The 17,791-nt window shown below is 51.2% G+C and overlaps 9 protein-coding genes across 9 annotated transcripts; 5 read left to right on the forward strand and 4 right to left on the reverse strand.

Annotated features, from left to right (window-relative positions):
• Nucleotides 1-322: 322 nt before the first annotated feature.
• On the reverse strand, nucleotides 323-3,056 carry N7515_005557 (Zn(II)2Cys6 transcription factor; the record flags this gene model as incomplete). The annotated part of the gene is made up of 5 exons (XM_056666301.1): nucleotides 323-2,245; nucleotides 2,305-2,390; nucleotides 2,444-2,706; nucleotides 2,774-2,905; nucleotides 2,974-3,056. The coding sequence occupies 5 exons, from the start codon at nucleotides 3,054-3,056 to the stop codon at nucleotides 323-325; spliced, it is 2,487 nt and encodes an 828-aa protein (XP_056519897.1).
• A 727-nt stretch (nucleotides 3,057-3,783) lies between these two features.
• On the reverse strand, nucleotides 3,784-4,839 carry N7515_005558 (putative proline utilization protein PrnX; the record flags this gene model as incomplete). Its single annotated transcript, XM_056666302.1, has 1 exon — nucleotides 3,784-4,839. One exon carries the CDS (start codon nucleotides 4,837-4,839, stop codon nucleotides 3,784-3,786), a length of 1,056 nt encoding a protein of 351 aa, XP_056519898.1.
• A 506-nt stretch (nucleotides 4,840-5,345) lies between these two features.
• On the reverse strand, nucleotides 5,346-6,856 carry N7515_005559 (proline dehydrogenase family protein; the record flags this gene model as incomplete). The annotated part of the gene is made up of 2 exons (XM_056666303.1): nucleotides 5,346-6,204; nucleotides 6,267-6,856. 2 exons carry the CDS (start codon nucleotides 6,854-6,856, stop codon nucleotides 5,346-5,348), a joined length of 1,449 nt encoding a protein of 482 aa, XP_056519899.1.
• Nucleotides 6,857-8,746: 1,890 nt separating this feature from the next.
• On the forward strand, nucleotides 8,747-10,595 carry prnC (delta-1-pyrroline-5-carboxylate dehydrogenase prnC; the record flags this gene model as incomplete). Its single annotated transcript, XM_056666304.1, has 3 exons — nucleotides 8,747-8,875; nucleotides 8,936-9,043; nucleotides 9,105-10,595. 3 exons carry the CDS (start codon nucleotides 8,747-8,749, stop codon nucleotides 10,593-10,595), a joined length of 1,728 nt encoding a protein of 575 aa, XP_056519900.1.
• A 229-nt stretch (nucleotides 10,596-10,824) lies between these two features.
• On the reverse strand, nucleotides 10,825-11,937 carry N7515_005561 (sugar phosphate isomerase/epimerase family protein; the record flags this gene model as incomplete). Its single annotated transcript, XM_056666305.1, has 2 exons — nucleotides 10,825-11,478; nucleotides 11,548-11,937. 2 exons carry the CDS (start codon nucleotides 11,935-11,937, stop codon nucleotides 10,825-10,827), a joined length of 1,044 nt encoding a protein of 347 aa, XP_056519901.1.
• Nucleotides 11,938-12,468: 531 nt separating this feature from the next.
• N7515_005562 (6-phosphogluconate dehydrogenase, decarboxylating) lies at nucleotides 12,469-14,007 on the forward strand (the record flags this gene model as incomplete). The annotated part of the gene is made up of 1 exon (XM_056666306.1): nucleotides 12,469-14,007. One exon carries the CDS (start codon nucleotides 12,469-12,471, stop codon nucleotides 14,005-14,007), a length of 1,539 nt encoding a protein of 512 aa, XP_056519902.1.
• A 346-nt stretch (nucleotides 14,008-14,353) lies between these two features.
• Nucleotides 14,354-15,528, forward strand: N7515_005563 (S-methyl-5-thioadenosine phosphorylase; the record flags this gene model as incomplete). Its single annotated transcript, XM_056666307.1, has 3 exons — nucleotides 14,354-14,468; nucleotides 14,552-15,061; nucleotides 15,134-15,528. The coding sequence occupies 3 exons, from the start codon at nucleotides 14,354-14,356 to the stop codon at nucleotides 15,526-15,528; spliced, it is 1,020 nt and encodes a 339-aa protein (XP_056519903.1).
• A 697-nt stretch (nucleotides 15,529-16,225) lies between these two features.
• N7515_005564 (uncharacterized protein) lies at nucleotides 16,226-17,275 on the forward strand (the record flags this gene model as incomplete). Its single annotated transcript, XM_056666308.1, has 1 exon — nucleotides 16,226-17,275. The coding sequence occupies one exon, from the start codon at nucleotides 16,226-16,228 to the stop codon at nucleotides 17,273-17,275; it is 1,050 nt and encodes a 349-aa protein (XP_056519904.1).
• Nucleotides 17,276-17,305: 30 nt separating this feature from the next.
• N7515_005565 (uncharacterized protein) lies at nucleotides 17,306-17,707 on the forward strand (the record flags this gene model as incomplete). Its single annotated transcript, XM_056666309.1, has 1 exon — nucleotides 17,306-17,707. One exon carries the CDS (start codon nucleotides 17,306-17,308, stop codon nucleotides 17,705-17,707), a length of 402 nt encoding a protein of 133 aa, XP_056519905.1.
• Nucleotides 17,708-17,791: the final 84 nt, after the last annotated feature.

A 17,791-nucleotide genomic window follows, 5' to 3' on the forward strand; every position in this document is an offset into this window, starting at 1 on the left:
TCCACTAGACCCGGCACCGATCCAACATAAACCTGTAGGAGGCAGTTCCACTCCACGGAGGTTTACCCCTCGTAGGAACCTACGCGGACTGGTGCCCACAGGCAGTGGATACCTTATATAGGTTATCTGTGCAATTTTTTTGTTCCATAGGTCTTTCCATACCAGCCGTCTGGTAGGTAGCGACATACAAGATCAACATATAAACAGTCGCAAAATGGTATACCAGGCAGATAAACACCAAAGACAGAGAACCAAACCCAGTACTTTTGAGTAGGTGAGGCGCCGTGGAAGCAAGAACATAGTCAAACAACCTTCTCGATGATCACCCGTTCCTCATGAACTGAAGCCATTGAGGGTCAGTTGCACCCCCTGGCCCCTTCATGTCCGGACCCAACGCATTCGCTTGAGTCTGAGCATCTGGTTCAAAGCAAGGGATGGCAGTGAACTCGCCTAACTCTTGCGGGAAATTAGAGACAAAGTGGTCGAACCCGAAGTGTGGTATGTGTGAGAGCGATTGCTGAGGGATGTTGAAGGCGTCAGGGAGTCCGCCAGGGACATCGCCTTCTGGGACGCCCTGGGCAGATCCGCCAGGAGTTGGTATAGCCCCTATCATTGCTGCGGGAGGAGGCGTCAGGGACATGCCCTGAAGAAGAGTAGCAGAGCCTGTTCCGCCAGGCGTGTGGGAGGGCACGCTGTGAGGAATATTCTGTTCACTAGATGCATAGTTTTCCGATTGTTGCCATGCGACAGACGGCGAAATGGGGCCTGCCTTCCAAAGCATTTCCCAGTTTTTAAATCTGTCGTAGGCGGATTCAGCGGCACCTCCGTTGCTCATATCTGGCTGTGTCTCGCTCCATGCTTCGAGGCGGCGAATGGCACGCTCGAGTGCTTCAATGACACTAACAGCTGAGCGGGCTGAGCCAACACCCATAGACATGATTTTTATCAGGGAGATACCCTGCTCGAGGGCAGCACCGAGCCTTTCGGTTCGTTTGCTTAACCCTTGGGCCAGGATGACCAATAAGGCTGCACGACATGAACTAAACTCGGTGAATGAGGCTCGCGCAAGACCGGTTTCATCGCGTAATAAGCGGCATAGATTGATAATTTCCAAAGCCGCCTCCACGCAATCTGTAACAAGTGTCGCACGGCTCTTCGACAATCCGGAAGCTCCCTTGTATGGTGCAGCTTGAGAGGAAGTTTGATAAATGCCCTTGATATTACTAAAAAGGAAAGGGCGTCCGATGAAAATCCGGGTCAGACAGTAGTCTAGCTTGAGATGGACGTTGGACCTGAAAAGCGGTCCTCCGGGGCTCAAATCACGACATGTGATCTCCTCTGGTAGGGTTGACCACCAATCCACGAGATGCTTGCGCAAGTTGAGCAACCGTTCAAGACAGTCTTGCTGTTGGTCTTTGCGATATTTCCGCAAGGACGTGATTGCATTGGAAACCTCACCGAGTTTCAAGGTCAGAGTAATCAGCGTTACCATGTTCGTGTGATTTGAAACTTGATTGGCGGGCATGAGCCCAGGGAAATCGACAGGCAGAGGAGCATCAACATCAGGGTCTGACAGAGATGATGGTCGGCCATGAAGGATGCTTATACGTTTTTCGATGGTAAAAGCTGTCCAGAAGACCCGATTCCGCACTTCAATCATGCGCGCAGACAGGCCTTCGCCGTGATATCTCCGGTGCATTCCATTCTGAATGGCCAGTTTCAGTGCCAGGCCGAAGTATGTGTAGCATAAACCGGAAGTATCCAATGGAAGCAAGTAGGTTCCGATTAGTAGACAGGCCTGCACACTTCTAACAGAGGCAGTGGCGATGATGTCTGGTAATAGCCTCGAGGCAAATTGATAGAATGTAAGGCCAACCTCATCTTCCGAAAAATGGTGGTCCTGATTTGCTGTAGAGCCTGAAGGCAGACAATTCACCGGCGTCGATGACTCCATATGTGCGAATTGAGTCCCCACAGCCAAAACCATGAGAATGCAGCAGACCGCGCCTGCATCGTCAAATGACAAACTCTCAGGGTCGGTGTAGCAGACATCCAATTTCTCAAGCAACCAGTCTTCCTCAATGTAAAAATTGTTGGTTTGCGCATACTTAAAAAAGATCTGCACGAGGAAATCGGCTACATATCGCGGTGGAAGACATGTAATTGACGAAGACACTTGGGGCGACGCGGACTGGAGTTGTGTACTTCGCCATCGTTCTTCAAAAGGTTCAACTTCGGAGGTTGCCTGCAGGACTCGGGTCAGAAAGGGTGTAACTTCGCTCACCGACAATTCTTGGAACCTACCTCAGGTGCAGCTGTCTTCATCCACTCGTCGATCTTCTTCCGAATCTTCATTGTGAAATTAAGATATGAAAACTCCCCGGAATATTCTGGTGCACATAGTTAGAAAACAACTTCTGCACGAGCCCACAGATCAACATACGAGTGGTATTATCGGGCATAGCTTTGATTGTAAAATCCTCGTCATCAATCGCAAGATCCTCCATGTCATTGGGGTCGTCTCTGGTAGAAATCGCCGACTCAGAATCGCGGTGTTTACTTTTCAGCTCCTCCGCAGCCTGGCGTAAAGACTGGATATCGAAAGTGATATTGGGCACATAATGCGACAGAAGACGTTCCATCAACCGCACCCGTTCTGCCTCAGCGATGTCATTTCGACTCAGTGCGGCGGCTCGATCCAACAGCCTGGTAGCAGACGATGCGCAATTAGCGATCTGAACAATTTCGAAGCATGGTCACGCGGACAACTCACGAGCCAGATGTTGACCGACTCTTCTCCGCGGGGTCGATGTGAGTAAAATTGCACTGGCGGCGGTATCGCAGACATCTCCGACATGGCACACCACCTTCGCATTTCTCTTTCACCCGGCGACAGCCATCGCACCTGCGCAAGAGCGATGTGTTAGAAACTGGCAGTATTAATTGAGGTCGCTGAATGGGGCGATAGCATACGCTCGGACAGCTCGCTTGCGGTTTTCTTCGGCCACGCGAGGTCGTTTTTGCTGGGCGGGCGTCGTCGGGGTCGAATCGTCCATTACCGGCAAAGTCAGCGAGATGGCCAGGGCATCGTCCGGGTATGGCGATGTAAGTGTATATTGCGAGTCAAGAAAATTCCTTCAGGCGGTGTTCAGTACAGGCGCATAAATATGTGAAGAAGGAGAAATCGGAGACTGATCGATAAGGTAGGACGAACCCCTACGAACCCCGCATGCCGGGCGCAATTTGCTCCGCTCGGTACGCTCGCCGGGCCCGGCTTCTCCAGGACTATTTCTGCTTATGAGTCCTTCGAATTTCCAGTACTCTTGTCATATACCTTTTCATTATCCACCGAATAGGCAGATTTATGTAACCATGGGGCAACTACAACTTATAAGTGCTTGTCATCTTATTTACCCTTTCTTGTCTGCTGGATGATCTCCTAGGTTGGAGCCTATGCAGTAGATGAGCAACACCCGGACATCAACTGGACAATACAACTGGCTCGGTTCCAATGGGTGCACACAAAGTAGCTGCCCTCAGCGCCAGGGAAAGTTGGGTCAAATGCCCCTCTTGAAATTGACTTAGTGGTAATATTTCGGAACAAGAACCTCATTCACAGCTCCTAGGTACATGGTAGTAGGTAACCTACATGGGAATGCTGACTCCGATGAAAGCTATAGGTAGCATTTTTCAAGGTATCTAGGCCATAGCGAAACTAACATGCATGATCATTCTGATCAATGATAGAATTCCCTATACGAAGATTCATACACACAAAAGAACTCAGAACCCATCGACATGAGTTCCAAGTCCCATCTCAACCCCAACATCAAGCACCTTCTTCCCAACAACGAGATCCATGAGTGCGATACCAACACCTTTGTAAACAACATTACAGCCAGCAGGGACATCAAGCGCTCCCTCTGCGGTGCTATCCGCCCCCAAAAGATCTCCCATCTCAATCAACGCCTCCTCCCCAACACCCCCAGAGATCAATTCCCCCGCCTCCTCCAGACAAGCCGACTTAGAATCAACATAAACCTTCCCACCACCCGAAAGCAGCGTCTCAGTATCAACCTCATGCATATTCGGCTTGTACGAGCCAATAAGCGAGATAAAACGCTGCTTGGGGTTAGTCTGCAGCGCCGCGAACCCAAAGTTCGGCTCCGTCGCCGGCGTACAACTAAAGATGACATCGGCAGCAGCAAGTTTCTCGCCAAGTCGCTGCTCGTAGTCTGATACGCCCTCCTTGGCCAACATCTCGAAGACCACACCGGGGTAAGTGCCGCGCAGCGTGGAAACAACTCCTTTTTCCATCTCCTGCAGCCTTTTCGCGCCGCGGTTGATGAATGTTACGCGGCGGATTTGCTCCGGATAGAGAAGGAGGGCGAGACGAGCGTGCCACTCTGCCTGTCGGCCGCTGCCGAGGACAAGGATGTTGTCCTTGGGAATGGTCGTGCAGCGCACGAAGAGGGTCATTGTTGCTAATGCGGTGCGGAAGGCTGTTACCTCTGCTGCGGCGATGAGGCCTTGAAGACGGCCTTCGGGATTGAAGATGTTGATTACACCTTGGATTCCATTGGCGCTGGCTGTCACTACTTTGATGCCGGTGGATGCTGTGTCCGATACCGGCATGAAGATGTAGGTGTTGTCATCACTGGTGGTGAAGACAGTGCGGAGAGGTTGATGGATTCTTTTGTCGGATGCTGGAGTCGAGGGTTTTGATTCTTTTGTGATTCTGATCAAAGCATTGCTCAGGAGTGAGACAAAGGCGTGGCATTGTTGTTGTGTTAGACCGCCGAAGATCTTGGACACATCCGGTTCAGAGAGGACATGCATTATGATGTTAAGAGTTGATTTCTGGGGTACAATACCCGGAAGAACGGCAATTGAAAGTTCTTTAATCACTTTAAGCAAGTTACTGGATGATTTGGAGACGATGAACAGCATATGGGGCAGACCAGGTACCGGATAGACCTCGCGGCATCTCGGAGGGGCAAGCCAACCAACCCCGCGGGGCTAACTAGGGGGTTGCATTCTGCACTCGACCTCCCACGGATTTGGCACTGGAATTAATCACTTGACACTCGCTATCTATCAATCTCATTATGTATGAGATATTTATCTGTGAGCAACAAGTTACAAGAAGTTTGTCTCTGATTAATTTCATTGAATCATTATCTGAATAGACTTATTCCCATAAAGCCAAACGACGCCTTTTGAGCACATGCACCACAACCAGACGCAAATGAAAATGCAACGAAACAACCCGTAGGCTGGAAGTAACGATAAGAGTAGCAAGAGACATGAAAAATTGCAAAATGAAATCGGGAAAACCCGAGGTTCTAGTTCCGGCTGCTGAAAACGCTGCTGCAGCGACGCTTCAACTCGCCGAACATTGCGATCTGCGAATCCTTAGTACGGCCAACAGCCTCAGTGTTCTCAATGGCGCGGCGAAGGAGGAAGCCCATGCACTCCTTGACAGAGCCCCAGGTCAACAGCTTGAAGACGTTGGGAGCCTCAATGGGAGTAGCACCGACGCCGTTCTCAGCACTTTCAAATCCTTGAAGCAGCTCAAGGCTAACTTCATCAGCCATGCCCTGGAGCTGAGCATAGCTGAGATCGACACCGTGGTTCTCACCGCGAGTCATCTGCTGCATGCGCAGAGCATGGGCCTTGCGAACAGACTCGCGGTTGTGGGTAGCGATAATCACGTTGACGGGAGGAAGTTCGGTGGGAGTATCCTTGGAAGGAGGTTGGAGCATAGAGTTGTACTTGCGGGTGAGCAGAGCCTCAACGACTTGGTCATAGCAGTCGTCAGTCTCCTCCTTCTTCGCCCAAATGACGTGGCGGGGCTCGGTCTTGAGGTAGGCACCACGGACCAGCTTCACGCCGAGTGTGTACCCCTCAGCACGAGCGATCTCGAGATGGCGGGCCAGAGTTGCGGGGGTTGAGCGCAGGTATGCCTGGTAGGTGCCGTAGAAGATGGCGCGACCGGGAGTCTGCGAGTTACAGTACTTCTGGTACTTCATGATCCAGGCCTCAATGCCAGGCTGCACGGCCTGCTCTTCCGCATCCACCAGGAGGCGAACACCACGGGCGATGGCAAGGTCGCAAACCTTGAGGATCGAAGCATCCATGACCTCTGTAGGCATTGTCTGGGATTGCAAGAGACGAAGGGCATCGTGACCCATTCCAGTAAATCTAAGACAGTCAGTCAGTGATTGTTCCAAGACGACCACAAAGGGTTTGAGAGTTGCACATACTTCAAAGCGACAAAATCGCCGGGCTGAGCCATGTCGACTGTCTGCAAGGTGCCATCCATCCAGGTCTGGATCTCAGCCAGGGCAGCCTTCTCATCGAGCGCAGCATCCGAGTTCTCGCCGACAAGAACCTCACGGGCGTATCCCAAGAGCACACCGCGGCATCCGAGCTCCTTGATTTTGTTGATCGAATTCTGCACCTCCAACTTGTTTTCACCAGCGTTGAACTGTTTGTAGATAGTGTGCTTGACGAGCAAGTTCAACAACGGATTCTTGGCAACATCCCAGAACGCATTGCGCGGGTGCGCCAACAAAGAGAGGGTATAGATGCATGGCTTGAGGAGTAGTGAGGATGACGACACAGACAGAACCAGCAATGAGCGTAGGACAGATGAGAGGGGCAGTTTAGCCAGAGGAGCCGTCAGCGCCTTCCGTGGTTGCGGAGGGGGGCCTCGTGTCTGCGGTTGCCATACGTTGGTGGCGGAAACTGAGGCGATTGAAGATCGCGAGTTGCTGGTGCCGCTCACCAGTCGACTGGTTCGAGCGGCCTTGAGGGGCACGCGCGCGGGAGGTGCGACTTTCAAGGGTGGCATTTGATGTACTTTCTTTTTCGGTGATGATATTATTGGGAAGAGAGGGTTAGGAAAAAAAGTCAAAGCCAGTTACTCGAGAGTTGACAAAGGATGAGAGGAAGTAAAGTGCCACAGTTGAAGGCGACCCTTTAGATATGGCCACTATGGTGGGTGGAACTTATTGGATAAGGGCCGGTGGCAACCGCCAGGCACCGGTACGGTCAGCTGTTCTAATCTGACGGGCCGGATGAGCCACTGAAAATCAATTTGTTATGTTTTATGGGGAGGAGAATTAAGGTTGGTTTTGCTGCGATTCATACTTGGATCCTTGGAACTACACAATACTATGAGCCTTTCGCATCCCATAGATCTATGGACCTACGACGAAGTATAGATGTGATGATGTCAATTTGAGGCAGATCAGAGCCTCCGGGCGAGATGGTGACCTTCCCGTATTCGTCCATCTGACCTTTCAAAGAATCTTCATCGCTTATCGCTTAGTGGTTCGCAGTTCAAGATACCGAATGGTCACGGCCCGGTTTGATATTGGGCACGGACCCACTGATAAGCGATAAGAAGTCGACCGGCCCGGTGTTCGCGCGTGACCTTTGCTTCCGGTTACTTTCGGTCTAGTGGCTCACCGAAGGTTCTGGTAGCTCGCACTAACCATAGACTCAAATTTGTATTCATGTTTGCTGATTTTGCCAAGATGCATTGGTGATCCATTATGGAGACCGCCGACCGGCTACTAGCCTACATACTAGTAGTATCTGTACAGTATTTTACCCCGGATTCTACCCCGGACCTGGCTCACGTGATCGCAATGGCAAACGGACCAAACATAGAAAGTCAATCTGGCCCGCCACATGCAAGCACCAATCACGGACCGCTTGGCCACCATAGAGTTGGGGCTAAACATTAAGAAGCCGCTAAAAGGAGCCAGAGAGATACTAGTCGCAAACCGTGTATCAACGACATGATAGCGATAACTTAGTGTCCGCATTGTTGAAATTCCGCAAAGATATGAGATGCGTCGCCGATAGGCAGCTCGCCAAGGCTCAAGAGTCAGGCGCTGGCCCGTGACCAGCACTAAAGAGTAACTTTGGCCAGCGAGACCAGTAAATCCACTCTCGCTCAGCGTCACCGTTGCTCAGTGCTGGCGCGCTATCCTAGATCCCTTCAGGATGTTGACCTACAATATCAGGCACATGATCTTGAATTCTTGATCAATGTGTTGCCTGGGACCTTGAGTCGCCGACGGACGGAGGGTTCATGAGCTTCTTTCTACGCCCATACTACTACAGAACGGGATAGGTACAGGCGTAGGTTTGCTTAATATAAAGCCTACTCAAACCTACTTCCCTAAGGCCTTACTCACCAGAGGTCTTATATTCCTCTATTCTGGTCCCGGGCAGATGGCTTGATGCCCGGTATATTTAGTGCCGATTCCCGGGTCTATGGATGCGTTATCTGCCCCCCTTTTTCTAGAAGAATACAATCAATGCTATCAAGATATCTTGATCGAAAACCACCAGGTACACAGAATGGATCTTGACTATGTACCAAGTACCAACCATTTAACTATCTATCCGGATAGGTCAGGGCCCGACCCAAACAATCATCTCGGAGTGTACCGCATCGATAGACCCCGGCCCGGTGGGGTCCACCCGGCTAAATTACCGGCCACTGCTGATTGGCTTCCACCTCGAGCTTGCCCCCGCTTGCCCCCGCTCGCCCTGCAAGGATCCCCATTGACAGCATGAGCTCTGACCGGCCGTAGCCGGCCATTCCATCATAGTTCTTCCCCGCGTCTACCTTTTCTTCTCCAATACTTCTCCCTTCCTTATTCAAAAACTTTCTCTTTGTATCAACTGGAAGATTTACCTTGCGTGTTCAATTTCAACCGTCAAGATGCTGTCGTCCGTTGTCCGCGCCCGCGCGCCCATCTCGCGGCTCGCATGTCGTATTCCAAGCGCCAGCAACCGTGCCATGGGCACTTATGCCACCTTCAAGGTGCCTACAATCAACAACGAACCTAACGTGAGCTATACCACTACTTTCGTATCGTAATGGTCGATTCTAACGTATTCCAATTTCTAGAAACACTATATTCCCGGTTCACCAGATCGCAAGGGCCTTGAGGAGGCTTTGGCAAAATACAAGAAAAACGGGGCATTGAATGTTCCCCTGGTTGTCGCTGGAAAGGAGGTGAGACTAAACTGCCCACTGATGTGGTTGCTCTGGATTCCTTCTAACAGAAACGTCACAGCTCAAGGGATATGAAACTTTCACTCAGACTAACCCGGCAACCCATGCCCCGGTGGCGACTTACTCCAATGCCACGAAGGCCGATGTTCAATCAGCCATTGATTCGGCTCTTGCCGCTCGCAAATCTTGGGCTGACACCCCATTCGCCGAGCGAGCTAGCATTTTCCTTAAGGCCGCTGATCTGATTTCGACCAAGTACCGTTACGATATCATGGCCCTGACTATGCACGGACAGGGCAAGAACGCATGGCAAGCCGAGATCGATTCTGCCGCTGAGCTTTGCGACTTCTTCCGTTTCGGTGTGAAGTATGCCGAGGAACTTTACGCACAGCAGCCCTCTCACAACGCTGCCGGCGTGTGGAACCGTCTGGAGTACCGCCCTCTGGAGGGTTTCGTGTACGCCATCAGCCCCTTCAATTTCACTGCTATTGGCGGTAACCTGGCTGCTGCGCCTGCCTTGATGGGCAACGTTGTGATCTGGAAGCCCTCGCCTTCCGCTATTGCTTCCAACTGGCTCGTCCACCAGATTCTCCTTGAGGCTGGTCTGCCCAAGGATGTCATTCAATTTGTGCCTGGTGAAGCCGAGGAGGTGACCAGTACCGTGCTTGCAAGCCGCGAGTTTGCTGCTCTTCACTTCACCGGAAGCACCGATGTCTTCCGCATGCTCTACGGCAAGATCTCGCAGGGCGTAGCGGACGGCAAGTACCGCGGCTACCCTCGCATTGTTGGTGAGACTGGTGGCAAGAACTTCCACTTGGTTCACAAGTCGGCCGATATCCGCAACGCCGCGGTCCAGACCGTTCGTGGTGCTTTCGAGTTCCAGGGCCAGAAATGTAGCGCCACATCCCGCGCCTACGTTGCCTCTTCAGTCGCCGAGGACTTCATTCAAGAGGTTGTCGCTGAGGTCCAGAAGATCAACGTTGGTGAGCCATCTGACTTCACCAACTTCTGTGGCCCTGTCATCCACGAGGCCTCATTCAACAAGCTGTCCGGTGTCATCGACGAGGCCAAGAATGATCCCGAGCTTGAGCTTCTCGCTGGTGGATCCTACGACTCCTCCAAGGGCTGGTACATCCAGCCTACAGTTTACCGCACCTCCAACCCTGACCACCCCCTGCTTTCGCGCGAGCTTTTTGGTCCCATTTTGGTCATTCACTCCTACAATGATGCCACTGATGCCGATTTCAGCAAGATCTGTGAGAAGATCGATAGCACCAGCACTTACGCCTTGACTGGCTCTGTGTTTGCTCAGGATCGTGCTGCTATCCAGGCTGCCGATGAGGCTCTCCGAAATGCCGCTGGTAACTTCTACATCAACTGCAAGAGCACAGGTGCCGTTGTTGGTCAGCAGCCCTTCGGTGGTGCCCGTGCCAGTGGTACCAACGACAAGGCTGGAAGTGCCAACCTGATGTCTCGTTTCGTCAGCTTGCGATCCATCAAGGAGGAGTTTGTTCCCACATATACCGTTGCTTACCCCAGCAACGCCAACTAAAGGACAACAGTTGCTTGTCCATGACCTTTCAAATTGCTGTTGCATCCTTTATGATCTGTTTGGCGTCAACCCTGCATCTTACCCGGCGTTCTGCTTTTGCCCACGAGATTCCATGGAGTCTCAAAATGTCTATAGTTTTTCTTGAGAGAAATATAATCTACCGAAATGTACCGACCTTTGACTTCTTTGAAAATCACCGATAAGGATTTCTCTGAATGATTCCTTGCTCTCAATCCGTAGCACAGTTCTTCAAGAGCTTCTGCATACTATCCATAGCCTTCGCCGCATAAGACCCCATCTCGTACCTCTTCCCAGTACCCTGCGGTCCACTATCGAAGATCTCCATTGAGAACCAACCTCGGAACCCCGTCCTCAGCACCGCCTTCGCAACGTCCTCAATGGGTAAGTATCCCCCGTCATATGGCATAGGTCTATAGTCATGGCTCCAGCGACCCCTCGGCCTCAAGCCATCAACCGTCTTATCTCTCAACGGCGGTGACACCTTGTAGGCATCAGAGATCTGAAGAAGATAAATCTTCTCAGCCGGCACAGTGCTCGCCAACTCCTCCAGACTCGCCTCGTACCGCTTGCGCAGCTCCGACTGCGAAACCGATTCAATCAGACCCGACTCAGTGGTCGGATCGCCCCATTCACTACCCGCAGTCTGGAACGTATCCAAACACAAGCCACAATTCGGCCGATCTACAGCTTTCACAATCTCCCAAACCTCCTTCCAGCCCGGCGCATGGGTTGACCAGCACCAGTTCTCGTACGCGAGACGATAGTTGCGGTCTGCGAGCTTGTCGGACAGAAGACGCAAGTCTGAAACGATGTTCTCACGTTCCACGCTGATTGACTCTTTCGGTGTATCTGTTGCTCCGACCTGATACATATCGCATTAGCCGGGCAATGGCGGATTTGTTAGTTGCATCATTGGAATATCTTGTCATACCTGCAATAAATCCGTACCGATAACATTCATAATCTCCATCCAACCATCGGCTCGAGCGAATGCTTCCTCGCGCTCCCTGGAGCCCTTGGGCCAGCCCTCGAAATTGGAGAATGGCTGGAGCATCATGATCTTCAGGCCATTTTCTTCGCATAGTCTGCGTATCTCGCTGGCCACAGGCAGTATTTGCGGGTAGTTATCAGCTGCAATTTCCTGGCCGGTGGCATGTGCGCCGTAGGCTAGAATATCTGGGAATGAGAGTTCTATGGCGCTGAAACCTGCCTGGCTGATTGCTTGCAGGCGGCGGGGGAGGATGTCGGTTGGTGCGCACCCAATTGAGCAGGAGGCATATGAGAGGGGAACCTGTTTAAGGCTTGAATAGGGAATTGACATTTTGATTTGGCAAGTCGAGTCTATTCAAGTGCACTTGTTAACGAGTTTCGTGATCTTCGAAATGGCGGGATATTGGCGAGAAGATACAAGGAATATGAAAATGCCATGTTAAGTCTCGTAAAATCAGTGTTTGCCTCCATTGGACCATTTGAGTTGTTTGTGCCAATTGACTCTTCATTCTGTGTCCATTGTGATGTAATTGTTGCTGGCAGTTCGTGTCGTCACACGTGCATCATTATCAACTTGCATTAATTTCAACCAGTTTGGAATTGTTATGCACGGTTGTACAACAAGTTGTCTCGCCTGTTATGAAACAGGTTTTTCTAATCTGGAGACAAGAAATACCGCACCTTCACTGGCTCGTAGCACTAAAATGTCCGGGCTGGGTCATGGTTCGGTTGCCACAGGCTTCGTTGCTCAAGAACGAGCGATACCCGCCACGGGCGTTTCACCTGCTGGGTTTGTGTTCAACATTAGATCTATGATACTTGAATGAATTAGCTCCCTGCGGTACCAATTACAACCATCACAATGTCAGCGGCCATTAAACATATCGGCGTTGTCGGCGCCGGAAACATGGGCTCTATGATGACCCTCCGCTTTGCCGAGCTTGGACTCGCAGTCTCAGTATGGGATGTCGTGAAGGAAAACGTTGACGAAGTAGTAAACTATTCAAAAGACGACAAAGACATCTCGGGTCGCGTCCAAGGCTTCTACGACATCAATGAATTCTCCAAGAGCCTCGACGGCAAATCTGAGCGGAAAGTCTTCATGTTCTCCATCACACATGGCGAGCCTGCCGATGAAGTGCTTCGCATGTTGAAGCCCGACTTGAAAGAGGGCGATATCATCCTGGACGGTGGTAACGAACACTACCGCAGAACCGAACGCCGCCAGAAAGAATGTGCCTCCATCGGCGTCAGTTGGATCGGAATGGGTGTTTCGGGTGGGTATCAGTCTGCGCGACGAGGACCCAGCCTCTCGCCTGGTGGGGATGCCAAAGCCATTGAGCTCGTCATGCCATTTTTGGAATCGTATGCCGCCAAAGATCCAAAGACCAAGACTCCGTGCGTGAAGCACATGGGACCAGGTGGATCTGGGCATTTCATCAAAATGGTCCACAATGGCATCGAGGGCGGAATGCTTTCTGTGCTTGCTGAGACTTGGCAATACATGCATGATGGACTGGGCATGGAGCATACTGAGATTGGAGACGTCTTTGACAAGTGGAACGAGTCCGGCGAGCTGCGGGGAAACTTCCTGGTCCGGATTGGCGCCAATATCTTACACACACGGAGACCGAAGGAGGGCGACAAGAAGGGCGAGGAAGCCAGTCGAGACGATGGATATGTGCTCGACGATGTACTTGACAAAGTTGTGCAAGATGACGATAACACCGAAGGCACTCCACTCTGGTCTATCATGGAGTCTGCCGCCCGACATGTCTCTTGTCCGACACTAGCAGTCTCCCATTATATGCGCATTTCAAGTGGAAATCGCCCAGAACGCGTGCAAGCCGCGAAGAAACTCGGAATGTCTTTGCCGAAACCAATTGAGGGAACCCGGGAGCACGCAGAGATCATTGAAGACCTACGAAAGGCTGTGTACTGCTCATTCTTGGCATCATTCTGCCAGGGCTTGGAGCTGATCTCCCGAGCTTCGATAGACGAAGGCTGGGGTGTTGACTTGGGCGATTGTCTGCAGATCTGGCGGGCAGGTTGCATCATTCAATCCGATTACATCGCGGATTTACTCCAGCCGCCGCTGTCAGGCAACAAAGAGCTGACGAATGTCAAGTTCGTGGATGCTGTTGCGCATGAGTTGCACCAGAATTTCCAGAGTCTCAAACGTGTCGTTTTGGAGGGAACCATGTTTGATCAATACATTCCGGCGCTGTCAGCTACCCTGGAATATCTCAAGTATGAGGGTGGATTGGGTCTGCCAACCAAGTTCATGGAGGCGCAGATGGACTACTTTGGTGCTCACAGTTATAATAAGCCAGGCATTCCCGGTGAGGATCCAGGGCCTGTTTCAAAGGGTCCTCATCATTATGAGTGGGCGCCGGCTTAGGGTTTCGGGCGTTTCGTTGTATCTATCAGTCTACTATTTGGATGGTACATGTACATATCTTCGGGCATCACTGTCACAGAATATACCACTTTTCGATATGCGGTGTATTTTGGGTCTCCAAGTCCAGATAGATTTTTTTTGTATCTCCTTCCATCTACTCGGTCTCATTGTTCAACTAATACCTATTCATCTTCACTTTTTCCTAAGTTCTGCAACATTAAAGACTTATAGATACCGAAAAGGGTAAGTTGCAGCCTCAGGAACCTACAGCACGTGGGTCTACCTGTGACCAATCGGAGATCCGCAGGTTGCCCGCAGATTGTCAGAGATTTGATGATGGCGCAAGATGCGCTGGATCTTAGGCTTACGTTCAATCTCTTCTATAACAAAACCGTTCATTAGAATTGAGTCCCCGAAACAACTCGCTCGCAGAATGGCTTCTCTTCCTACCACCTACGACGGTACGTGGGCTCCTACTTGCTCTCCAATCACTACCCCTCATCCCCCCACCTCGATAAAAAGCTGACGATAGTGAATCTGACAGGGCCCGTCCCAATCGCTGTCATCGGCGGCACTGGTCTTCGCGAGCTCCCCGGCTTCACCCAGGTGGCCTCTTTGACTGTCCCAACTCCCTGGGGCAACCCCTCCTCCCCCATCACCATCCTGCACCACGAGTGTAAGCACAACGGCAAGGTCGTCGCTGTTGCCTTCCTCAGCCGCCACGGCTCGCACCACCAGATCGCCCCTCATGAGGTTCCCGCTCGCGCAAACATCGCTGCTCTGCGCTCCATCGGTGTCCGCAGCATAATCGCGTTCTCTGCCGTCGGCAGTCTGCAGGAGGAGATCAAGCCCCGCGACTTCGTTATCCCTGACCAGGTTATTGACCGTACCAAGGGTGTGCGGCCGTGGACTTTCTTCGAGGGCGGCATTGTCGCTCACGTTCCCTTCGGTGACCCCTTCGATGAGGGTATTGCGAAGGTGGTGCGCGAGTGCGGACACAGTCTTGAGGGTGACGGTGTTGTCCTGCATGACCGTGGCACTTTGATTTGCATGGGTACGTGCATCCTCCCAATATGATCTATTACTTGCAAGAACGCTAGCTAATCACATCTCCTCCACTGTTCAGAGGGCCCTCAATTCTCCACCCGCGCCGAGAGCAAGATGTACCGCTCATGGGGCGGCAGCGTCATCAACATGTCTGCCCTGCCCGAGGCCAAGTTGGCTCGCGAAGCCGAGATTGCCTATCAAATGATCTGCATGTCCACTGATTATGATTGTTGGCATGAGGGTACCGCTGATGTGACTGTCGAGATGGTCATGGGCAACATGAAGTCCAACGCTGACAATGCTCGCCGCTTTGTGACTGCTGTTCTCGACGCCCTCGCGGGCGAGGAGCACACTGAGCTGATTCAAGCTAAGCACCTGGCTGGCGGGATCAAGTTCGGTGTCAGCACGCCTCAGGCTAACTGGAGCCCCGAGGCCAAGGAGAAGCTTGACTGGCTTTTCCCTGGTTACTGGTAGATTTAGTGGGTCTTGGATTTAGCGCACGACTTACCTTACTGCCATTCGGTTTATATTGATGATAGCATATATGCATTGTAGCTATGAGATACCTACATGAAAGACATGATTTGAATGCTAATCTGGAATGATATGAAGTCACGTTTGCCTTCTACATAGTCATAGGGCTGGTCAACCCAATGGGGTATTGTCACGGACAAGACACCTTCAGTTAGGTAGGCATTAGGCTCAAGCTATGCTGTCGGACCACATCGCAAAGCTCCTCGTATGCTTTTTGAAGCTGGTTGTAACTCTATTAATGAGAACGCACGCCTCGAAGAGAAAATGAATCGTAATAACTAGCAGTCAGGCTTCCTATTGATTTTAGCTGTCACATTGGGACCGTTCCTCCATGGACCAGGATGCTTGCAGCTTAGCCAATCCTAGGCATTTGTAGGTCGAACTCATGGCTGCGCGGACCAACGTGACTCTTCTTAATTTCGCACGGTCCATGGGTTTCCCATTTCTCTTCCCGTCTAGACTATAGATCGACTGCGAGACTCGCTCTCTATTGACAGTAGCGTTCCTGTCGACTCGCGCAGATTGTGGGTTGTCGCTGCCCATCCCTGTACATGTAGACTGTGACCCCTCTTCAGTTACGACGTTACTATCCCCAACCAAATCATCCCCGCGACGAGAAATGGCTAAGACGTCCAACATGGAGCCCCAGATGTTATACGACGACGTTGCATGGGAACAATCCGAGGATGTCTCCGACAATTGGTTGCGTCAATTTCTTGACATTGATGTCAAGAGACCGATTGCGAGATTTGTCCTGAAGCATGATTCTGGCAATGATCCCGAGTTTACTATTTTTCGAAAAGGGTCTTTCAATATCACATTACAAATGAAGTACACATACAGTGCGACCAACGTCCGCTTTGCACAGCCTGGCGCCATTCTCTTTCCCGAGGAGAAAGTTAAGAACGAAGTTGCTGTGATGCGATTCATCTCGGACCAGACATCAATACCAGTTCCATTCATTCTTCACTGGGGTACAAGGGAAGAGAGCCCCCTCAACTTGAGCCCCTTCATTATGATGAGCCATATTGAACATACAACAACCTTGTATGACGCTCTCAACACACCAGGGTGTCCAAAGGAAGAGCGCGGAGCCCTTGACCCAAACATTAATGAAGAGCAACTTGAGATGCTATACACACAAGTAGCAAAGATCCTGCTTCAGCTTTCCAAGCCAAAATTCCCTAAAATAGGGTCCCTCACTCAGATGGACGATTTTTCTTGGGAAGTGACCAGCCGGCCATTATCATTGAATATGAATGAGCTTGTGCGTTTGGGGACACTACCTCGATCGAATCTTCCTCCTCTAAACACTACCTTTAGGACATTATCTTCATACGTCGAAGCCCTGGCACGGCTCAATATCCAGCATCTACTGTATCAAAGGAATGATGCAGTGCAGTCTGCAAATGACTGTCGTCGGAAGTTCATTGCAAGACAGCTGTTTTACAAGCTTGCCAGAGACAAGAAATTGTCTCTGGCATGTTATGGCAATGGTCCATTCAAACTCTGGTGTGATGATTTCCGCCCAGCCAATATTCTTCTCAATGAAAAGATGCATATTGCCGGTGTGGTGGACTGGGAGTTCACATATGCAGCACCGGTGGAGTTTTCATACGCGCCACCATGGTGGCTCCTTATCGAGAAACCTGAATTCTGGTCCGAAGGTATCGAGGACTGGGCCTGAGAATTCGATCGCCGCCTAAAGACGTTCCTCATGGCAATGAGGCGTTGTGAAGATATGGATACTCAACACAGCCAGCCGCGGCTCTCCGATCAGATGCAACAGAGCTGGGAGAGCGGAGACTTCTGGGTGGTGTATGCGATTTTGCATAGCTTTGCGTTTGATGTGATCTACTGGCAGAAGATCGACCGGCGCTTCTTTGGGCCTACGGATACGGACGATCCCAGCGAGGCATGGAAAGAGCGGTTGAACCTGCTAGATGAGAATGAAAAGGTTGAGATGGAACGGCTAGTGACGAGGAAGCTTGAGGAGATGGAAGACAGGGTCTTGGCGTGGGACCCAGATGAGTATACTGAAGCATTTCGTCTGGAGTTGATAAGAAGGAGAGAGGAAAAAGCGAACGAGTCCAAGGAATTTGACCAAGAACCGGAGTGAACTGAAGGCACGATGTGCGTTTCTGAGGCCGCCGTGACCTGTTATTCATTATCTCCCCTTAAGACTGCTAGTTTTCTCGCGGTT

This window comes from Penicillium bovifimosum (assembly GCF_028826915.1).
Source record: "Penicillium bovifimosum strain IBT 22155 chromosome Unknown utg000005l_segment0_segment0, whole genome shotgun sequence".
Taxonomy (NCBI): Eukaryota; Fungi; Ascomycota; class Eurotiomycetes; order Eurotiales; family Aspergillaceae; genus Penicillium; species Penicillium bovifimosum.